Source organism: Lacerta agilis, chromosome 1 (assembly GCF_009819535.1).
Source record: "Lacerta agilis isolate rLacAgi1 chromosome 1, rLacAgi1.pri, whole genome shotgun sequence".
Classification (NCBI taxonomy): domain Eukaryota; kingdom Metazoa; phylum Chordata; class Lepidosauria; order Squamata; family Lacertidae; genus Lacerta; species Lacerta agilis.
Window position 1 is genome coordinate 60,288,325 of NC_046312.1, and position 22,447 is coordinate 60,310,771.

Here is a 22,447-nt window from a genome sequence, read left to right on the forward strand (position 1 = left end):
ACATTTTTTTCTTGGACAATTCCCTAAAAAGCCCATCTGTTATCTGTGAGTTCTCTCCCAGCTTTCACTTTTTGGTTTTACTTTGTTTACACCATTGTCAAAATCCATCAGTGATACAGTGGTACCTTGGGTTACATACGCTTCAGGTTACAAACTCTGCTAACCCAGAAATAACGCTTCAGGTTAAGAACTTTGTTTCAGGATAAGAACAGAAATCGTGCTCTGGCGGCGCAGCGGCAGCGGGAGGTCCCATTAGCTAAAGTGGTGCTTCAGGTTAAGAACAGTTTCTGGTTAAGAAAGGACCTCCGGAATGAATTAAGTACTTAACTATAGGTACCACTGTCTGTGGTTGCACCCTGCACTGCAAATCCTGCATTGAATGGAGATTTGGACTAAATGACTCCCAAATGCCCTTTGAACTCTACAATTCTATCATGTCATAAAAGTGCCCCCTTTTTCTGTGAGTTTTCAGTGCCCACTCAAAATTCCATGTATTTGTGCGTGTGTTTGTCTGCAGCATACAGGTACTTTTAAAAAAAGTCTTCTGGGTTTGGCCATCAGGGCTTAATTTTACCATCTGGGCAAAGTGGATTTCTTTGTCGCTCACTGATGCCCATAGCATTCCTTTAAAAAAAATCTTCTGGACTATGATACTATGTTTAAACATCTCCCCATCCCCATCCCCACTTTTTGTCTTTATTTTTCTTTCAGAATGACATGAGCGCCCTAGCAACATCAGGTCTCTTCTTCAAGGATGGCAAAAAACGTATTGATTACATTTTAGTCTATAAAAAGTCCAGTCTACAAATAGAGAAACGGAGCACTTTTGAAAAGAACCTTCGGGCAGAAGGACTGATGTTAGAAAGAGAGGTATGTTACATTTTCCACCTTCCTGCAGAGACTTATTCTGAATAGAAGAAACACGTCTTTAGTGCCATCTGAGGCTATGTTTGCACAGCAGTTTATTCTGTTTTCAGTTCCACATTACGATCCATGTTATATTTGAGCTTCCTCATGATGTCAAAACCACTTCTGTGAAACAATGGATTGCTAAGAACCCATAGAAGCATGCAGAGACATTCAGTGGGGGGCAGGAGGACATAAGCACGGCAAAGGGAATTTCTGGAAGGGGTCCGGCTCCTATGTTACATCTGCCCACATTAAGAGAGGGCAGGCTGTACTCCTTCCACAGGTGAGCCTTGTTCTCAAGACACTAATGGCCTCATCCTTGAAGATGGCTTAGATAAGACAGCTGACCTCTTCCTTTCAGACAGCTGTGTTTAGTCCCAGCTTCAGTGCATGGCAAGCTGAAATTTCCATAACCACAGGGATCAAACTTAAAGGCCAAGTTTGACACAAATGTCATTGCCCACCTGGATTTGGAACATTAATCAATTCTATCTGGTTACTTTTTCAGCCAGCTGTTACAAACCATGATATTATGTTTGTTAAAATTCATTGTCCTTGGGATACATTGTGCAAATACGCTGAAAGAATGAACATCAGGATGCCTTTCCGGTAATATGAAATATTTCATTTAAAAAACAATTATTTAACCAGTTTTTGTTTTTGTTTTGTTTTGTTTTGTTTTTTATGCATGTATTATTGAAATATGCTTTACCAGATATTTTTTTCAGTCGTGCTTCCATACGTTTTCTTGAAAGTATGGTTGTTTTCTAGAAATATATGATACAAGTGCATGTGATGTTACAGTGATCACAGTTATTTTATTAACTCAGAGAAGGTGTGGCAATGGTTAGAGTGTTGGACTAAAACCTGGTAGACAGGGGTCCTAATCCACACTGTTATGAAGCTTACTGAGTGATGTTGGGCCTGTCGCTGTCTCTTAGCCTATCTCATAAGATTGTTCTGAGGATATAAGGGGGGGGGGGAGAGAAACCACCTTGAGCTCCTTGGAGGAAAGGTGGGGCATAAATGAAATATTAATTAATATTTGCAAGGACATCAATAGTTTTAGGAATAGAGTCTTTCTACTGTTAGATCTGTAGAGATGGATTCAGATCATTATTTGTTCTGATAACTGACCTAATGAAACGTTCATAGCACCATGTGTGGCTGGGGTAGGTGACCAGTCTTTGAATACTCCAAGTTTAAAGACACATGGCAAGATCTCAGCACACCATTTATTTATTTTTAAGTGGGTGAAGTCTAGATTGCGTTGGAGATAGAGCTAGTCTAGTTGTTGGTCATGGCTAACGTAATTCCCATGAATTTCAGTAGGAATTAATACTAAACAAGGTGTGCAGACATACTTCCTCATGCTTACACTGTGTGTTGGTGTGTGTGTGTGTGTGTAAGGAAATCATGCAACACTGTCCACACACATCTCAAAACTGATTAAGATTGTTAACCATGCCCCATCTTCTGAGGCTGTGAATTTGCTGACAATGAGAAAGGGCCCTGAGTACTCATTTATCTACTCTGCTGTTCAGCCAAAAAGGCTTTCCTGCACTCAGGCTTAGAAGCTCCGAAAAACACAACACAAAAGGAAACAAAGAGGAAGGGTAAAACCAAATTCAGGCACCAGTTCTTTAAGTTACTCCAGTGTACAGTTGTTCACACATAGGTCTCTTCTTCATAGTTAAGTACCCCAGTGAGGTTGTGAATCTGCAACATGTTAGAGCTTCAACAAGCTGGTCAGCACCAAAGGCAAGTCACCACTTTCTGCTTCTTTCTCTACCCTTCCATGTCCACAGAAAATAGGCCTTACCTATTCTAGGAGGGTTCTAGGATTGGCCAAAGGACTCCCTCCTCCATGATGGAAACCCCCATTACACCTATTGAAGGCATAGGCTGTGTGAGGGCTACCAGAAATACTGTCCTTTCATCAGGAGCTGACACAAGGTCTCAAAATGGGGTGAAACAGAGCCAGCCAGGAACCTGGATTGATAGATGAGGGGTCTAATCTGGGCCTCTTTGCTGCACCAGCCTGCAGCTGGTACAGCAGGCAGGGGAACTTCCAGCCCACCTCGCTTTCCACTCTAACTGGTGGGGGTCAACAGGGCTTTGGATGCAGTCAAAGCTTTGCTGCTCCAGCTGTGCTCAGGGCTGGTTGGTCCTGGGTTGGGAGTTCTCTGCCTATATCTATAATTTGCAGATTTTTGAAGACGTAGGGTTTTCTAGCTCCAACATTGATCTCAGCAATGTCAGTATCTAAAGTGCAGGTGCCTTCACTGCTGGCTGAACCCATTCCCCTTGGTAGCTGTCTACCTGAAAAGTGTGGGAGCAAATTCTCAGATATTTTGTAATGACTTTGATGACACAAAGCAGGGAGATGCAAAGTACTGTCTGCCTAATTTAAGCTATTATAGATGTGACAATCAGCAGAGGAAATAGAAGCCAAACTGACTGTTTTCCACATTCCTCTGCCACTTGCAACAATTATTGATTCACATAAAGCCCGCACAACTCGAATTCAAGTTTCCACCTTGAATCTGATGACTTTGCAATACCAGATGAATGAGGAAGATGACACATTTTCATTCAGCCCTCTAGGATCATCACATGCAAAACTCTGTTTAGCTACAAGCTTCTGAAACTTAACCCAAACTGCTTCCCCTCACCCAGCTCCCATTTAATCCAGTTTAATCCGTAAGGAGCAAAGCAGGATAGTTATAGCTGCTGACTCAAGCAGATTGGCTGCAGTCCCAGAGCCCATTTACTCCAGAGCAGTAGTATTAAGCTCAGTGTGATTCTTGCAGAATTGAATGGGTTATGGATTAGACCAATTGTCAGAAAATGAGCCACCAGTTCAAAAAAGACAGCAAATCATTTTCAGCAAGTGACTACAATGGTCGTCAGCAATCCTGTAAACAATTTGGTATTTTTATCATATTTACTTCAGTAATGGGAGAATGGGAACAAAAGTAAAAGAAGGAAACTCATAATGAAAATGTTCGAATGCAGGGCTTGCTCTTAGAAGTCTTTCCTGCTTTGATCTATGAGGAACTTTTTGTACAATGTGAGCTGTTTCATGCTTATGGAAGAGCACAAAAAGTAACACTTTGGTGACTAATCCAGCAGCTTTTGTGCTTTAAAAGCTGTCTGCGCTTAAGAGCCTGTGCGGCTCACTGTGTGACCTTGGATTAGTCTTTCTCCCAGGGTGTTTTGAAACTGTGCACCGCTCTGACCTCCTGGGAGGATGCGTCCATGTCGGCTCTTTGTATACAGTCAAGAATCCCAATCCACTTTCAAGTGTCAGCCTCAAGGAATGGTCATTGGAGGTGCTGCCCTCAGGGTGCAAGATGTCAGGAACAAGGCTGTCAGGAATGTCCCTTTCACATCTCAGATGTCTGCACGGAGGAGGTGATCTGAACACTCCTTAGGACAGCAGTCAAAATGAAGGCCGGGCTGTGGTGTTGTCTGAGAATTTCCCATCGTGTAGCTATTCTTCTTCTTACAAAGGACTCATATGGAAAACTAGACATTCACAAGACAATGACTTGCTGCCTTTAGGTCAAAGAGACCATTGGCCCATGTTTTGAACTGTAGGGAGATTTGTTCGTTTGGACTAATGGATTTCCTACCTGTCCACCATAAGATTCCAAGGCACATTAGAACAATATAAAAATGCTGCATTTAAATCAGTTTAGAACAATGACTTCCTGCTACTTCTGATTCTTCCTCCTTGCTCTTGCTACAGTTGCCTCCTCCTCCTCCTCCTCCTCCTCCTCCTCCTTCTTCCTTCCTTCCTTCCTTCCTTCCTTCCTTCCTTCCTTCCTTCCTTCCTTCCTCCTTTACCCCTCCTATTTTCTTTCAACTTTCCACTATTCCCACCTTTGTGCATCAAAAGCCTTTGGTGACTATATCTGTGCAACCATGATTCAGACCAGCATTAGCTTATTCATGTGAAGGGGCTGAAGCCATGCTGCTGGCCCCACACCTGATTTCCTGGCCCAACTCCTTAAGATCCATGCCTTGAGCAGCTGAAGAATGAGGTCCTATGCAAATCGACTTCTATGCAATCTGAATTCCCTGTGCACTCAGAATTCAAAACCATACAGCAGCTTACACATATAGAACGCTACACATGTAGGCCTGCCCACGTCAGACAGATGTGTGGACATTGCCAGGGGGAGAAGGTAACCGTGTGACACTGTGGTGGTGCCTGCAGAATGGCTTCTCTTGCTCCTTCACATCAGTATTGCATAATGGGGTCTGAGAAGGAAAATATTATGTGTGACACAATGGCGTAGCTAGCTGCTTGGGTGCCCGGGGTGGCACACGTGCCCTGCACCTGGGGGCAGAGTGAGCCACCCATGGGGGCGGGGCGAACCAGGGCAGGGCACACTGTGCAAAGCCTCTCCGCCACCTCCCTCTCAGCTGTAAGGCAGCTGAGGGAGAGGTGGTGGGAAGATGCAAGCCCCATGCTGCTGTTTCAGGCAGCATGGAGCCTGCAGCTTCCCAACCCACCACATCACTCCCAGAAGAGACGTGTGGCTCAGGCACATTGCAGGCCCCACAGTAAGTGCCAGCCCCTGCAGTGTGGTTCCCAGTGCCAGCCATGTTTCGTTGTGTTTGTTGACTGAACTAAAAAGTTTCATGAGGCCCCTCCCCCCATTTTTTATTTTAAAAAACACCTATTTTGTCATTTTGTCCCGTCCCCCCCCCCAGTGATGACACTCAGGGCAGACCGCATCCACCACACACCCCTTTCTACGCCACTGGTGTGACAGATTCCATGCCCATTACACCAACAGGGATAGGGAAAGAGTTTATTCAGCAGCAGAGCTGAGAAGTTTCCAAGTCACCTTGAGATGGTTCAGACAGCTGCAGGCCACCTGAATTGCTAGTTGCCCTTGCCCATCTCCTTATCTCTAATTTGATAGCCTGGTCCAATGGACCAAGCCAGCAAATGGCCCAGATGGAAGTGCATTTTGCAAGCTAAACTGGAGAACTCTCTGTAGGAAGGGTGGGAAGTGGGATACAGATTAAATTAAACTGAGCAGATGTTATTTGTCAAGAAGGCATGGTCTGCCTTGCTTCACTTGCCATTAAAGCTTCTTATTTCTGGGGAAGAGTGTTGCACGATTGGGTTGCTGTTCTTGGCTGATAAATGGTTCGTAGGATGACAAAAAGAAAGATAGGAAGAGGTAGTACTGTCTCTTCCTTCCCAATGTACAAAAACCCCTTTTCAGCTCTCCTGTGCAGAGATGGGTCTCACAGACTAGGGCATCAGTTTTCAGCACTGGCAGCTGGTCTGACCACAGAGTTTAAGCTAGACGAGAGCCCAGACATGGTAAAATGGATAAATTGTCCTTTCTTCAGTTCTGAGCTCCGTATACTCTTATATGATTCACTGTCCCTCTGTCTGTTACATTTATATTCCATCTTTAGATTTAAAAAACAAAAACAAAAAACCCCACATAAGGTAGCTAGCAATGAAATCCAAATAGAAAACAACTGATCGACATAATAAAGAATCAATACCACAGTAAACTGTATAAAATCACATAAAATAAAAAGTTTTAAAAGCCCCCAGTTAAAACATAATTAAATTAAAAATACACATTCGGCTATCCAACTTGGTTGTACTCAGAGTAGACCAACTTAAATTAATTGACTGAAGTTAGTCATTAATTTCAATCAGTTTATTCCATGAAAAGCATATCGGATGAAATCCATCTGTCATTTTTGTAAGTGCTTATTTTTAAGTGTGATTTGGTCTAAATAAAATCTATGATTTGAATTCTGCTAGACTTTGTCCATCCTTCCAGCTAAGTAGCAGCATGAACGGACAGGGGGGGGGGATTGTTTTTTGTTTAAAGCTATTAATTAGTATAAGGCAGAATTCCAATATTACAAAGAAACTATAAAGTTTGTGTTTACAGTGTGCCTCATGAATAGCTCTCTCTCTCTCTCTCTCTCTCTCTCTCTCTCTCTCTCTCTCTATATATATATATATATATATATATATATATATATATATCCTCCGTGAAAATTGCAGAGATAATTGCATGACTTAAAAAAAAAAAACATTCAGGCATTACTGTAGTCGTTTAAGGGTAGCAAAAAATATTGAAATAGAAAAGCAATCCATTCCAGTTCCTTCATACAGCCATCTGCTGTCCACAGTTGTGTGCAAAATATCAGCTGATATAATGACAATAACATTAAGAAATCAGTGTGCAAATGAATGGGGAAAGGTCCATAGTCTCTGAGCTTTCAGAAGCTGTAACTTCTTAGTGCATGTTAAATCTTTAAATTGGCTAACTATACTATCAATATGTACTATAATTTTAGCCAAGGTTTTCCAAGTTAATGATTTTAAAGATATTTCATTGCCTTTAGAACTGTGACTTGTTCCAACTTTATTTTGTAAAGCTGTTTGTGACAAAACACTATGGTCTGTTTCCTATGTCTGCTTCCTTCTCCTTTGTATGCGACTGTTCTCAGATTATTTCTGCTATTCTTACAGGAAAAAATGTTATTACACTGACTGGAGGAGCAAAACCATGGGCAGGTTGGTGGGTGATATGTAGCTTTTCATTTTGCCAGATAGTCACCCTGCTTAAAAACCAATCCATCCTAGCAGTTGTAAATTTATTACAGAGGACCTTAAACAAGTTAATGGAAGCAGCAGACCTTGGCTGATTGTATGTGTATGTGGTGGTGTTGCTTTAAAAAAAAAAAAGAAAGAAAGAAAATGGGGGGGGGGGGAGGTGATTATTCTTACAAAAAGATGGTGTCATCCAAGACTCTGAAAGAGCTTTTGGAAACCCTCTATTTTGACACCGTAATGGAGTCAGATCCTGAGAATGGTGCAGAATCTTGCAGAAGTTTACTTACCTGTAGTCTGCACACACACACACACACACAGCCCTCTATGCTCACAGAAAAGCCTCCCCAGGGACCCCCAAAATTGAGAGGAAACACCGGGTGTGAACAGAGCAGCACTCATGCAATATGTCTCCATCCAATTTTGGCCACTTCATCCCTCCCCCAGCAGCCACCTCCCCTTCCCACACCATTCAGGAGAGAGCCTCAACTCTCCAGAAAGCTCAACAGGGAAAGGAGAGGATGCAAAAGACTTATTCAACCAGCTTCCTTCTGCCCACGGCTCTCAGGATCCAACCCACCATCTTTCTTAGTCCTGCTGCCTAAGAACATTTATCCATACACAAAGCATGAAGTTTAACACAACGTACTAGTGCTGTGCTGAAAAATTATCTTTGTGTGTGTGCTCTCTATTTTCCATCAATTAATGAGAAAAGATATTGGATTAAAAAATGATCAAAGGCACAGGAAACACTGGATGAAATTCTTGTGTATAGTTGCAGGTCACATAATTCTCATGTATGGTTACATAATTTTGAGGTGAGTAGCCTTCCTTTTGTTCTGGAAATCAACTTACTGGTGGTTTGCACTCTGCAGGCTTTCTGGATGTCTGTTTCTCAATTAGCCCAAGACATCATTAGATAAAGCATCCTCCAGATCTGAATATTCAATAGCAACACCCTGAAATATTTTATTGTGTAAATTTACAACTGCTTATCTCCTCTCCCCAGTCATGCACGTGCTTGCTTTGCATCAAATACATTACAAATACATACATAGATACATAAAAATATAGTTTGCTCTATATGGTATGTGAATTGTAATAGGGTTTCCCCCATCCATCCCAAACATCCAGACGTGGAAATATATTCCTGTTGTATTAACAACTATTACTTAGCTTGATTATGGTTTAGTTTGTTTCCAATGGAGCTATGTGGTGGCAAATTTACAGATGATGAAATCAGGATGCCTAATTGTGCTGGTGGCTTCTTTTTGTTAACATTGCTCTATAAAGCTCTTGATTCTCTATGTGAGGCAGAACTCCCAAAGGATAATCACAGTCAGATGAAATTCCCCTTGACCTTTCTCAGTTCCAGAGCCACAGCCACATGGGGCCTGGCCCCCTTTGAAATATTCAAGCTACCCTTTCTGAATTTTAAGCTTTCACATTCATTTCAATGTTGTTGTTTTTCTGTGGAGAAAAGGATTGAGGCAATATTACACTCAGTCAAGAAAAAGTAAGAGGTAAACACTGGGTGAAATTAATAGGGCTGATCAACTAAAGAAGGTTGATTAATCATACAGGTTTTAGTCTATTAATCTATTTGGCATATTTGCATAAATTTGCATAAATATTTCTGAAGCATACTTTAGCATGCAAGAAGAGCCCTGCTGAATCAGACCAAAGTCCTACTTAGTCCAGTATTTTGTAGTCACCGTGGCCAACCAGATGTCTGTGGAAAACTCACAAGCAAAACATTAGCACAACAGTACTCTCCTGCTTATAACCCCCAGAAACTACTATTCAGAGGCACAAGGTCTCTGATCTTGGAGGAATCATATAGTAATCATAACTAAGTAACCAATGATAGTCCTACCCACCATGAAGCTAAGTCCTTACCGCATCGTGTGGTGTCAAATTTATCTTGGCAAAAATGGCTGGTGGTTGTGTGGATAGCCTGCCCCTGAGGTGAATCTGTACACACTGTTGTGAAGTGATGATCCAAATTGGCTTAACCATAAAGAAATCAACCAAATTTGAAACCAACCTTCTACCACTTTCTCACCAAAGAGAATCCAAGTATCCTTATTTCATCTTGCGGCTAGTTCATGTGACTTAACTGTTGTGGCAACATTCATGAACTGTTTACCAAGTGAAAATACCGTATATCCACCAGCTTTGGGGAGTGATGGAACCCTACTGCTCACTACAGCCAATCTGGAATGTGTGTTCCACACAACCGTCTTATTACTTTGGCCATAAACTAGTGAAATCAGTCTGCATGGGCAATTGGGCTTTCCTTGTGATACCTTGGGAGGCAGTAAACAGTTGCCTATGCTTGTGGTTCTTCCTTTTTATATTTAACAGGACGAACCCTCTGCCCTCACAGGACTGTTTCTTATTTTCTTACTATATCTCTAGTCAATGAGTTTAGGAAGGTCTTTCCTTCAAGTTGTGAATATTGGTATCCTCATCTGATATTTGTATATGTAACACCCATCCTACTTGCAAAAATTGCACCCTGACTTTAAAATGCAAATGTGAGAAGTGACTGAAAGGTGACTAATTTGACATTTAAAAAAACGTAAAGGACCCTTGAAACCAGAGCAGTGCACGGAAACGTTGTTTAATTTCCCACTGGAGCGGTACTTATTTATCTACTTGCACTTTTTGGCGTGCTTTCAACTGCTAGGGTGGCAGGAGCTGGGACCGAGCAACGGGAGCTCACCCCTCACAGGGATTCGAACCGCCGACCTTCTGATCAGCAAGCCCAAGAGGCTCAGTGGTTAACACCACAATGCCACCCATGTCCCTAATTAGACATTAGTAGCCTCTTATACTGAATGTTATGCACCAGGAACATATTCCACTCACATTATGCAACCATTTTCCATCATGTGTCCTTTTGTACTCATTTGTGTGTCATTATTAAAATGCTAACTTCATTTTTTAAAAGAAATATATATATATGCAGTTTTTGTTGCCCTGGGCTGCTTTGGGAGGAAGAGTGAGCCATGAATGTAAAAATAAATAAATAAATAAAAATTGTAATTTCACTGCACATTTGTCTAAAATAGCTGTACTTTACAAGATTTGACCATGGTGGTTGGCAAAGGTGGGAATTCTGATATATTAAATAGTCAGGTGTGAAAGCTGGGAAGAGGGTTTTGATGAGAATTTTAAATTTTAATTTAATTTTAAATGTTAACTTTGTTATTGCTCTGTTTACAAAAAAAACACCTTAATCATCTTGTTTATAAGTTAATTTAATGTGTCTTGTTTCATTTACGCTGCTGTCTATTCAAGATACCTGAGAATACAGGCCTTGATCAAGAGAAGCATGTTTGTAACTTTGTGAACCTAGCAGGGCTTTTAATATTTTTTGCCCTGTATCCTATGGCAATGCAAACTCACGCACCCTTAAATTTGCTCCAAAAGGGCATGGGGCTTGGTGCAAGCAAGCATGTGCAAATCCTTTGAAGGCACTCAAGAAGTACCATTTCCTACTTCCACTGCCTGAAGGCAAAGAAATATATCTTTGGGAAGACAGAGGGACAGACAGAGTGCCCCTTTCCCACTGGCAACACCCACCCTCCCCAGTGTTAAAACTAATGCTTTGGGTGGCTCTCCCATTAAGATGGAAGGCACAGCCAGGGCTGGCCCTAACATTAGACAAAGTGAGGCAACCCTCATGATTCCTCCCCACAGCATTTCATTCTGTTGCCCCATTGCCTGTGGAGAGATAAGGCCTACTATTTTGGGTAAAGATTTAACAATATTAATTATTAGTCTACTAAAGGGAGACCATAGTACATACAACAGAATCATGAAACCATGTAATAGAATAAATAAATCTGCCAATACTTTTTTCTCATCAGCTCTCTGTAATTTCTTATTATTATTATTATTAAAAACGGCACTCCTATTAAAACATAACTGAATAGAACTAACAGTAAAATTTTGTTTGTCTACTCAGAGGTAAGCCCTGCAGAGTTCAATGGGGCTGACCCTGTCTACTTGGGAGCAAGTTCAATTGAATTCAATACGACATACATGGTTACTCCATGTCTGCAGAATTGCAGCCTCAGTGGCGAAGACTCAAGACAATTAATTGAGTGTGTCCTAGAGAACATCTATTTCCCATTTGCTGCATAAGGTTTCTAAGTTTTTTGTGAAGGAGAACATTGCATTTCTTCCTAAACAAATAATGAAATCTTGTAGCCTATAAAAGTTTACCAATTTTCAGCAGTGCAAACAAACAAAAGTTAATTTTGTTAAATGGTTAATGCAGTATGTTGTGATGGTTACCATTCACACATTTCAATTATCTTGGTCATATTTTTCGTCAACACATGCAGTACTGCATGTTTTGGTCTCTTAGGTTTGGTTTGGTTTTATATATAAATGATTGTTATGACCTTCTGGTTAAACTGAATTCATTCATTCATTCATTCATACCTGAATCATTCTATGAAATTAAGTCTACAAGTAAACATACGGTGCAATGAGCAATATTGCATGAAATGAAATGCAGAGAGCAATAATATCTGTGGGTTCAATAAGGGTTTGGAAAAGATTTTAATGATATGTAGATTGCATCTTGTGCCAATGCAAATAAGATCACTTTCAGGACCAAATATTGGATTTTAGTGAAAGATTGCATTCCTTTTGTATTTAAATGGAAATTTTGCCTGGTTCAGTCCTTCTGGGGTGTACTCCTCATTATTTGAAATTATTTCTTTCATTACCCCCAGTGAATTTATTAAGAGTGATGGCCTATTACAGCAAAGAAGTGTTACCTGTTTATTTGTTGCACTGATGTGCCAGTTGTACCTTATAAAGATAAATAAGCCATTCTGTTGAAAAGCACTGTCTACAGTTCAAGCGAACAGCAGACTCAGACACTGCAGCACTGAATACCAACAGAGTGAGGGCAAGATATATGCAGAAGCAGGTATCTGTGCATACGTCCCCTGACAGAGTTGAATCCCTCCCCTCTCCCCACCCTTTACTCTGTGCACATTGTTCCCACTACTGGGTGACTGCACCCAGCACTTTGATCTTGGATGTGTATTTCCCAACACTGGATCAGAAATGCAATTCAGTGTAAACAAGTGCAAAGTGTTGCACATCAGGGCAAAGTAAATAAATAAATTTTAATTTCACATACATGGCCATGGGGTCTGAACTTGCAGCGACTGACTAGGAACGAGATAGCTTGATGAAGATGGCAACTGAGTGTGCAGCAGCTGAGAAAAAAGGCGAATTCTATGCCAGGGATAATTGGAAAGGAATGGAAAATTAAACCGCCCAATTGTGTGACTGCATTTGGGATACCGTTTACCATTCTGGCCTTTGCTTTACCTCAAAAACCATACAGTAAGCCCGCAACTTACACGGGGGTTGTGTTCAGGAGATGGCACCAAAATCCAAATTTGCATGTAGTCCAAACGTATTGGGTTCAGTGGGCAGGTGGGATTGCTCAAGGTTTTCTTCCTGGATACCCACGCCCCCCTTTTTATTTCATTCTAATATTTTAATTTGCCAAGTGCGTAAAGCTGAATATGCAGGAGTTAAATGTGTGCAAATTGTGGGCCTGCTGTACTGTAAAGTCGGGAAAAGGTTCAGAAAAGGCTATCAAAATGATCAAGGGGCTGAAGCGACTCTGGGAAAAGTTTGCAGCATTTTGAGAGTTTTTAGTTCTGAGAAAAGGTGAGTAAGAGTGGAAATTATGCATGACATGGAGGTAGTGGGTAGACAAAAGTTTTTCTCCCTCTCTCATAACTTGTGGGCGTCCAATAAAACTGAATGTTGAAAGAGTCAGGACAGATGAAAGTACTTTTTTTTCGTGCAGCACATAATTAAACCATGGAAATCACTCCCACAGGAGGCAGTGACGGCCACTAATTTGAATGGTTTAAAAAGAAGATTACACAGATTCAAGGAGGATAAGATTATTACTGGCTACTAACCACAATAAAAACCATGCAGTAAGACCGCAACTTACACGGGGGTTGCGTTCAGGAGATGGCACCGAAAGCCAAATTTGCATGTAGTCCAAACATATTGAGTTCAGTGCGCAGGTGGGATTGCTCAAGGCTTTCTTCCTGGAAGCCCACGCTCCCCTTTTTATTTCATTTTAATATTTTAATTTGCCAAGTGCATAAAGCTGAATATGCAGGAGTTAAATGTGTGATAGAGCGAGATGAGCGCCGCAACCCCAGAGTCGGACACGACTGGACCTGATGGTCAGGGGCCCCTTTACCTTTTTTTAAGTTGTGGGCTTGCTGTACTGTAGAGTTGGGGAAAGGTTCAGAAAAGGCTACCAAAATGATCGATGGCAATGCTTCTGAATACTAGTTGCTGGAAACCACAGGAGGGGAGAAGGCTCGAATTCAGATCATGTTTGCAGGTTTCCCATCGGTTCCTGATTTCCCACTGTTGGAACAAGATGCTGGACTAGATGGTCCACCGTTCTAGATGCTCTTATCTCTCAACACCCACAGTGCATCTCCACTTCAGAAGCAGCACCAACAGTTGAACATGAGAGCATCCAATGGAGCTCTGTGGTGCAGGGGCAGGCCAAACCTGTGGTTCCTCTTCATAACACTTCAAGAGGCCTGTAATTTGGCCCTCAATAGAAGAGCACTATTTAGAGAGAAATTGTTTTATGCATTGCATTTGTATATTTTATTGATTTTTGTAAACCACCCAGGAGAGACTTTGGTCAACAGGTGGCTTAGAAATATTTCAAATAAATACCATAAGAAGAGCCCGGATAGATCTAGTCTAATGTCCTGTCTTGTGGAGAGACATATTACTAACAAACCAAATAGAGTCAAAGAATGTAAAATGCAGATGGCTCTATTTTTATTTTGCTACAATGTTTTGTCACAGGCCCTACATATTAATTCTACTGCAGCTTACAAATACAGGTTGGAGTGGGATGTTTAGTGAACAGGTATAATGGAAACACAGCTACTGTATTATATTTGTGAGGCCTCATTGTATATTTCACCTCAGACTGAATGGCAACCCATGAGTTATGTGAGAGGAGCTCTGTACCTCCAGATATTGCTGGACTACAACTCTCAGACTCTCTGACCATTGGATTTGCTGACTGGCACACAAGGGAGTTGTGAGTGAAAAAACATCAGGGGCTGTCAGAGATTCCTTATCTCTTCTCTAAATCAATCCATGTGGGCCATTCCATTCCATTTTTCCCCCCAGCCAGAGGAAGGGGAAGGAACACATATCAGTGTTAGAGCAACTGCCTTGCAAGCACATGAGTCTCATGTTGCATCCCCAGCATATCCAGGTAGGTTTGGGAGAGACTCCTGCCTGAAACCCTGGACAGCCACTACCAGTCAGTGTAGACTATAGTGAGTTAGATGAGTTAGATGGACTCAACAGTCTGAATTGGTACACAACAACTTCCTATGATCCTTTTTTATCCCCTGGTTATGCAGCTATTTTTTATTCATCTTTTGAAGAGGAGGACATTATAAAGAAGGTGTACCTTCATCTTCTTTGTTTTCTGTTCTAGTACAGCCCTCCCATTGCTGGGTAGTATGTAGCGAAATCTCTAGGCAAAGTGCATGCAAGGGAATGAAGTCATTTTTTCACCCCAATGTTCCAGTTTGCAGAGGAATATGAGGGAACTGAAGAGCTGGTTGCCCAGAAATCCAATGAAACTTGACAAAGAAGCACTTCCTGACCTGGAAGAAACAGATTGCTATACGGCGCCCTTCAGTCGCGCACGCATACATCAGTAAGTGGGGGACCCATATGTGTATATTCATAAGACACCCTGATTAATATTTCACTTTTCCTCAGCAGGTGACATAACATCAATCATCATTAACAGATGGCTGATGTCAAAACTAAATGGTATTTATATTCTAGAAATCCTGACATCTATGTTAAGTGATATCTTCTAGCGATAAACCTTTAGCAACGTAGGGTCAGGCACCAGTACCATCCCCTAGACTGGCTTTCTTTTCTCCAGGGTCATTTTGCAGTATTCTAAGAGCAACAATACTAAATTCAAAATGTATGAACTACTTTGAAATCCTAAGGGCCAGCATCACAAATGCTGCATTTTTGTTTCATAAAGCAGAATCACAATTGAATGTTCCTGATTAAAACCATAAATCTCACATTCATGAATTTTGTGACTCAAGAGGGAAATCTCACTGGTGCAGGGCCATACAATTGGACATTAGCAGGTCAGCAAAATACCCTATAGTGTTTTGTGTACATAAAGTTTTGGAAGCTTATTGTCTCAGGACCAGCTTGAAGATTACTTGAATTGCACTACTTGCAGAAATTAAAATGTTTCAGGTTTTAGTTGTTCACATTTTAAATGGGGCAATGAGATCCTTGAACTGTTGAAGTCACCTGACACTCATGGATTTGCTTTTCGGTATTCATTTAACTAGAGGGAACTACAAGTTGAACAATTCAAGTAATATAAATAAGATCTTAATACGTGTCATTTTTTAAAGAAACACGTTAATTGTGTCTGTTCAGAAGTAAGTCCCACTGAATTCAGTGGGTCTTAATACCAGGTAAGTGGGTATAAGATTGCAGCCAAGCTTAGGTTCTGAACTACATTGGAGTTGATTATTTGAAAATCATGGGATGGAAAATTCACCATTAACTGTATGGCATCCAAACCAATCCAGGGCGGGAAATGTTTCTGGCACAAGAAGTGCTGCTGCAACAGCAGAAGGGAAACCTAGCTGGGGAGTGGTATTGGGAAGGGCAACTGCTGTGGAAACAGGACAGCAGGTGAACCCAAAAGGCAAAGGAGAAGCTGAACTTTACTGACAGACATTTGAATGGCAGAAAATCAAAGTCTCAGGTGCCCGCGCTTGTATTTAAGGTGTGGAGCTATTTTATTCATTGTGAGATATATTGCATGGTGATATTTTGACAGCTGCTTTGAAAATTAATCAGCATCAACTATCTCTTCCACAGTTTTACAATAAACAACAAAGACAGTTTCTTCAGCAACTCCACGAGAAGCAGAATAGTACACCATATGCTGCAGAGAACGAAGTATGAAGATGGGAAATCAAAAATGGGTATAATTCCACTTGGGTATTAAGACTGCTTGTTGTTAGCAACATATGCTCTGCCGGCCAACATTATTGAGTGAATATCTAAACTAAAATATAGATTACATCCAATTGGAGAAGACCTCATGGAATTTTCACCTGGGGACCCTCCAAATGATCACTTTCTTAAGCATTCATCCAATTTTGCTTGCACAATGCTTATGCAGATATTAGATTATATCCAGCCTTTTTTTGCACATTTCTTCTGATTTGTTTGTTACAGGACAATAAGCATTCATTCTCATTTGCTTGTAAGGTGTTTGCGTTAATTAGTCTGTCAGTCATCCTGTATTTTTCAATGCATTTCCCCATCACTATCCAAACCATGCAAAGACTAAGGACTGGTAAAGAAAAAGTGATTTATATGCATTGTATGTGCCATATAACATTCTCTCACCAGATGGCGATGTGGAGTCCTGTTTTTCTCTACCTGATTTCCCTGTTTAAATTTACAATGCTTTAAATGGAAATGCTTTTTTGATGTATCAAGATCTAGCCGAATTCTTTCTAAAAAGCAGATTTATTGTGCTATGACAGCAGAGTCCCTTAATCAACATTAACTATGCAAACCTAAAGCTTGGCATGTGCTTGAATTCCTCCTGGAGGAAGAGGCATCCCTAAGATTCTTCACATAGGGTTGCCATGTTTCAAATAGTTGTTGAGCTTTGGGGGGCGGGGGCAAAGTAGTTGAGCTTTTGGGCAAATTCACAAATCCAGCTATTTTTTAAAGGAAAATCAGCAAAAAAAGACACTGCCAACATCGGTTGCCACACATCCAGATTTTCCCAGACATTTTACCGATTTCTGCCCAGACGCTGCTTCCGACTGCAGTATTCCGGGTATGTCCAGGAAATTCTGGACATATGGCAACCCTAGAAGTTCATAGAAAACAAACAATGGTTGTCAATTTGACAAAGATGGTTAATAAAGGCTTGAATCCAAAGGTGTTTTGCACTTGTGAAGAGGCCCTTATACTCGTGCAAGGTATCTACATCCAGTTCTTTTAATTTCCTCATCCTGCACTCAGTCTTCTTTATAGCCAGCCCACTATAATTATTTTGGAACTTATTTTTGATTAGGGATGCAAATAACGTATTTAGTTAGGGACACAAAGACTGTAGTTGTTCCGCTTATCAACCATAACAAAACAGAGCAAGAACCTCCCCCCAAAACGTTCAGTTGTGCCACAAGTTCTTATTTTCCTACATGCTAGCACAAATAAAGATACACACAAAGCAACATCACTTTCATTATGAAACTGGAAATAGTATATCAACTCACCGGGGGAAACAAAGTTCTTCCTGCAACTAAAGCTGTGGGGATTCCGTGGGGATCCTTATAAAGTGAGCATTTGGGGATATAAAGGACAGCATCCTCTGCCCTAGGGTAGGAGCCGTAGGTTTATTGTGAGCAGCATTTTTTAATCTAGGACTTTGAAACTCAGACTTGAGCCCAACAAGCAATGAACTGATCCACGCCTCATAGCTTTTGACAGTAACCATATTAGCAAACGACTAGATGAGAAGCAGAAGAGCAAAGAGCTTTTATCTGCTTGGAGGAACTTGCCGACTTGACTTGAAACATCATTAGCCTTGCGTATAATGATTTTTGAATTGGTTCATCGTTTCAGCTTAAGGAGAACTAGAATTAGGGTTGGCATATTTTGAAGAGCAAAAAAAAAGAGGTAGCCCGAGCTGCTGCTAGCCTGAGCCAGGGAAAGAGGCCACGGCATGCAGAGCAGCCCGAGTCTGAGCGGCCCAAACCCGAGCCTCCCACCCTCCAAAAAAACCACACACACCTTGGACATTTCCTGTAAAATGTAAAAATCTGTCTAAATTGGCCTGTTGGCAACCAACAAAAGAACATGGAATCCACCACCCTGTCACATCAGGATTCCTTTTTTGTAAGATACAAAAACACACAGAGAAACCCTGGTGCATATGCACAAGTGTGCACTGAAGATTTTACAGTGCAATAGGCCCACTTGAGGCCTTTGTGTGGTGGCATCAAAATTGGTGTGTGTGTGTTGTGATTCATTCCATACCCAGGTGCTTGTCAGCAGGGTAAACCTATCCAGCAGCAGAGCAAGCCAGTCGAGCACCTGGGGTGGCACGTGTGCCCTGCACCCAGGGGTGGGACCAGCCACCCATGGGTGCATCTCCAGCTGCCTGTGGGGGCAGGGCCAGCTGCCCGCAGGGCTGGGCAAGCTGGGACAGGATGCTCCACAGGGCCTCCGAGGAGTCGGTCTCCCACTCAGCCACCCTACAGCAGAGGGGGAGGTGGCGGGCAGACCATTTGGGGCAGCACAGAGCCTGCGGGTGCCCAAGCCACCACATCACTCCCAGGAGAGACGCGTGGCTTGGGCGCGCTGCAGGCCCCGCAGTGAGTGCCACCCAGCATTTTGTCACCCCCTCAGTGGTGACACCCAGGGCTGTCCGTCCCCCACCGCACCCCCTTCCTCCGCCCCTGAACCTATCCGGAAAAAAAGAAGCAGCAGACAGAAAAAAGGGGGGGGACTGGGCATTGTGGAAACATGAACAAAGTCAGAAAATATTCTTAATATGGAAATTTATATACTACTACATATTTTAAAGAAAATCTCCAAGTGGTTTTACAGCCAGCTAAAAATATCACAAATGAAATGCAGAAATATAGTTAACAAAATCCACATTTTGGAGCAGCACAGATAACCATTAAGTAAGATGTCCTCTTAAACATAAACATAAACTGAAACAGCTAGTTTATGGGAACCATCATAACTAGAGCAAGCAGCCTCCCTCCCTTCCTATGCTGACTCTAAATCCCAGTTGAGGAGAAATTTTTGGGGCAGGCACAGGCATTCAGGAAGACCACAGAGTGCAGACCATGAGATATATGATGTGTAGAATGGAAGAAAGACTACTCAAAGGACACACATATACACTCCTTGGCTACCTTGGAAATAAACACAATAACAAAATTGCCCGTGGAAAACGTCATTGAAATTCCTCTCCCCTTTTCATTATTTTCAGATTTGATTTCTTTTCTCATGAACAGATGCAGAAGGGTCAGGGGAAAAGGTGGATGATGTTAGCACTTGTGTTGAGGAACCTGATTTCTAAGTTGTGTTATTGTCTTCTTCTTCATTCCCTAGGCATTAACAGATTACTCAGCAACGGAACTTACGAAGCTGCATTTCCACCTCATGAGGTAGATTAAGTAGTAGTGCTTTGAGTATGGTATGTTCATTCTAAGTTTGCGTTAACCTCCTGCAGTCCTCAAATGAAATGTAAATTTGCTCTCAGGTATTTCTGTTTCTCCGCTCCATCAGTCTTCTCTGAGGTCCTCTTCTTCAAACTTTCTTCATTATGTAGTATTTTGTTGCGCTAAATGTCACTTGTTGCATAGCTTGCATCTCATCCAAAGCATGTTTATTCATGAGCACAAGGTTCTAGCCTAAGGCACAACACCCACAACCAAGGGGGAGCCTCAGGTCCAGATGCTGCATATGGCCCTCCAAGCCCCTTTATCCACCCCAGGACATGCAACTTTCCCAGACTCAGTCCTTCTTGGCCCTGCTTTGCACTCTCCTTGAGGTTTTATTGTTTGTTTGTTGCCTGGCTGGGATGTGTTCTCAAACTCTTGCATTGGAGGATGGAGGATAAGAGAACTGTGTGTATGTGTGGAAGCTAGCCTACAGTACAAAGGTGATATCTGAATTCATTGCTCTGTCTGATATGCCTTTGACTCCTGTAAGTTTGCCCAAAAGGGACTGTGGCCTCCTGGCTGAAAAAAGTCCATGCCATAGGGCAATAGGAACTTTGTTTTCTGGAAAGCAGATAGTCATAGGTAGCATACTGTAATTATATTATATTATATTATATTATATTATATTATATTATATTATATTATATTATATTATATTATATTATATTATATTATAGATTATATTATATATTATATTATATTATATATATTATATTATCGTGACAGCACTCATGAAATTAAAAGACGCCTGCTTCTTGGGAGGAAAGCAATGACAAACCTAGACAGCATCTTAAAAAGCAGAGACATCACCTTGCCGACAAAGGTCCGTATAGTTAAAGCTATGGTTTTCCCCAGTAGTAAATGTATGGAAGTGAGAGCTGAACCATAAAGAAGACTGGTCGCCAAAGAATTGATGCTTTGAATTATGGTGCTGGAGGAGACTCTTGAGAGTCCCATGGACTGCAAGAAGATCAAACCTATTCATCCTTAAAGAAATCGCCCTTAGTGCTCACTGGAAGGACATATCCTGAATGTTGAGGCTCCAGTACTTTTGCCTCCTCATGAGAAGAGAAGACTCCCTAGAAAAGGCCCTGATGTTGGGAAGGATTGAGGGCACAAGCAGAAGGGATGACAGAGGATGAGATGGTTGGATAGTGTTCTCGAACCAACTAGCATGAGTTTGGCAAAACTGCCTGGCGTGCTCTGGTCCATGTGGTCACGAAGAGTTGGACACGACTGAACAACAACAACAACAACATATTATTATTATATTATGATATTATGCTATACTATGCTATACAGTGGTGCCCCACTAGACGAATGCCTCGCTAGAACGAAAAACTCGCTAGACGAAGGCATTCGCTAGTGGAAGGCTGCCCCGCAAGATGAAAAGTCTATGAGGCTGCCTCGCAAGACGGGGGAAAAAATTTCGTTGCGCGAAAACCACTACTTTGTATTGGTGCTGTCGCTAGACGAAAAAAAACCGCTAGATGAAGATACTCGCAGAACAAATTATTTTCGTCTAGTGGGGCACCACTGTCCTATACTATACTATACTATACTATACAGTGGTGCCTCGCTAGACGAAAAACTCGCTAGACGAAAGGCACTCGCTAACGAAAGGGTGACCTGCAAGACGATTTTTCCTATGGCTGTGACTCGCAAAATGAAACATTTGCGATCCCCCCCCCCCGTAAACCGCGCTTCCTCCGACCGTGCTTCGCAAGACAAAATTTCCGCTATACGACAACACTCGCGGAACGAATTAATTTCGTCTTGCGAGGCACCACTGTACTATACTATATTTTTTTGATTAAAAAAATTTCTATGCACCCCAAAACTTGGAAGAGGATCTAAGTGGTGTTTTACATTAGCACAGTATAAAACAATGGAATACAGTGGTGCCCCGCTAGAACGAATGCCTCGCTAGACGAAAAACTCGCTAGACGAAGGCATTCGCGGAAGGCTGCCCCGCAAGACGAAAATTTTTTCCGTCTAGCGAAAACCGAGGTTTGCATTGGTGCTTCGCTAGACGAAAAAATCGCTAGGCGAAAAATACTCACAGAACGAATTATTTTCGTCTAGCGAGGCACCACTGTATGTTATTTCACCTCCCTGCAGTCAAGTTCTGCTCAGGGCATCAGCCTGTAGGACAGCAAGTCCCACCACAAAGTCCCATACCTGCATCTTCCATGACAAATCAGCCTTTCAAGTCAAGCAGGAAGCTTAGAAGATGGGTGTTTGGCTGAGCATGGTTAGAATCCTCACTGCAATGCTGAATCTTTGTTGTGTATGTTTCTCATTCAGAGGTGGGATTCTAAGTGCATTCAGCTGAATGTGTATGTGAGAGGGGGGGGAAACCTTTTGGACTTTTCATCATCATCATCATCATCATCATCATCATTGCTGCTGCTCCTGCTGCTGCTATTATATATGTGTGTAAATGCAATGGTATTTGTTCTCAGCAGTGGCTTTATGCTAGTGGGAAGTGCTCCCATTCACATAAGGTGGGCCCCCAATTTATGTCAGTCCCCAACTGCAGTCAAAACTTTCCACCAAT

General features: G+C 41.9%; 1 protein-coding gene across 1 annotated transcript in view; it reads left to right on the forward strand.

Moving 5' to 3' along the window:
• The window catches only part of ANO3 (anoctamin 3), a 156,356-nt gene that overhangs the window by 84,365 nt on the left and 49,544 nt on the right, over nucleotides 1-22,447 (forward strand). The window contains 6 exon segments of the mRNA XM_033151028.1: nucleotides 712-870; nucleotides 1,418-1,518; nucleotides 7,439-7,483; nucleotides 15,159-15,290; nucleotides 16,502-16,608; nucleotides 19,775-19,830. Of these exon segments, the coding sequence (XP_033006919.1) occupies nucleotides 712-870; nucleotides 1,418-1,518; nucleotides 7,439-7,483; nucleotides 15,159-15,290; nucleotides 16,502-16,608; nucleotides 19,775-19,830 (600 nt within the window).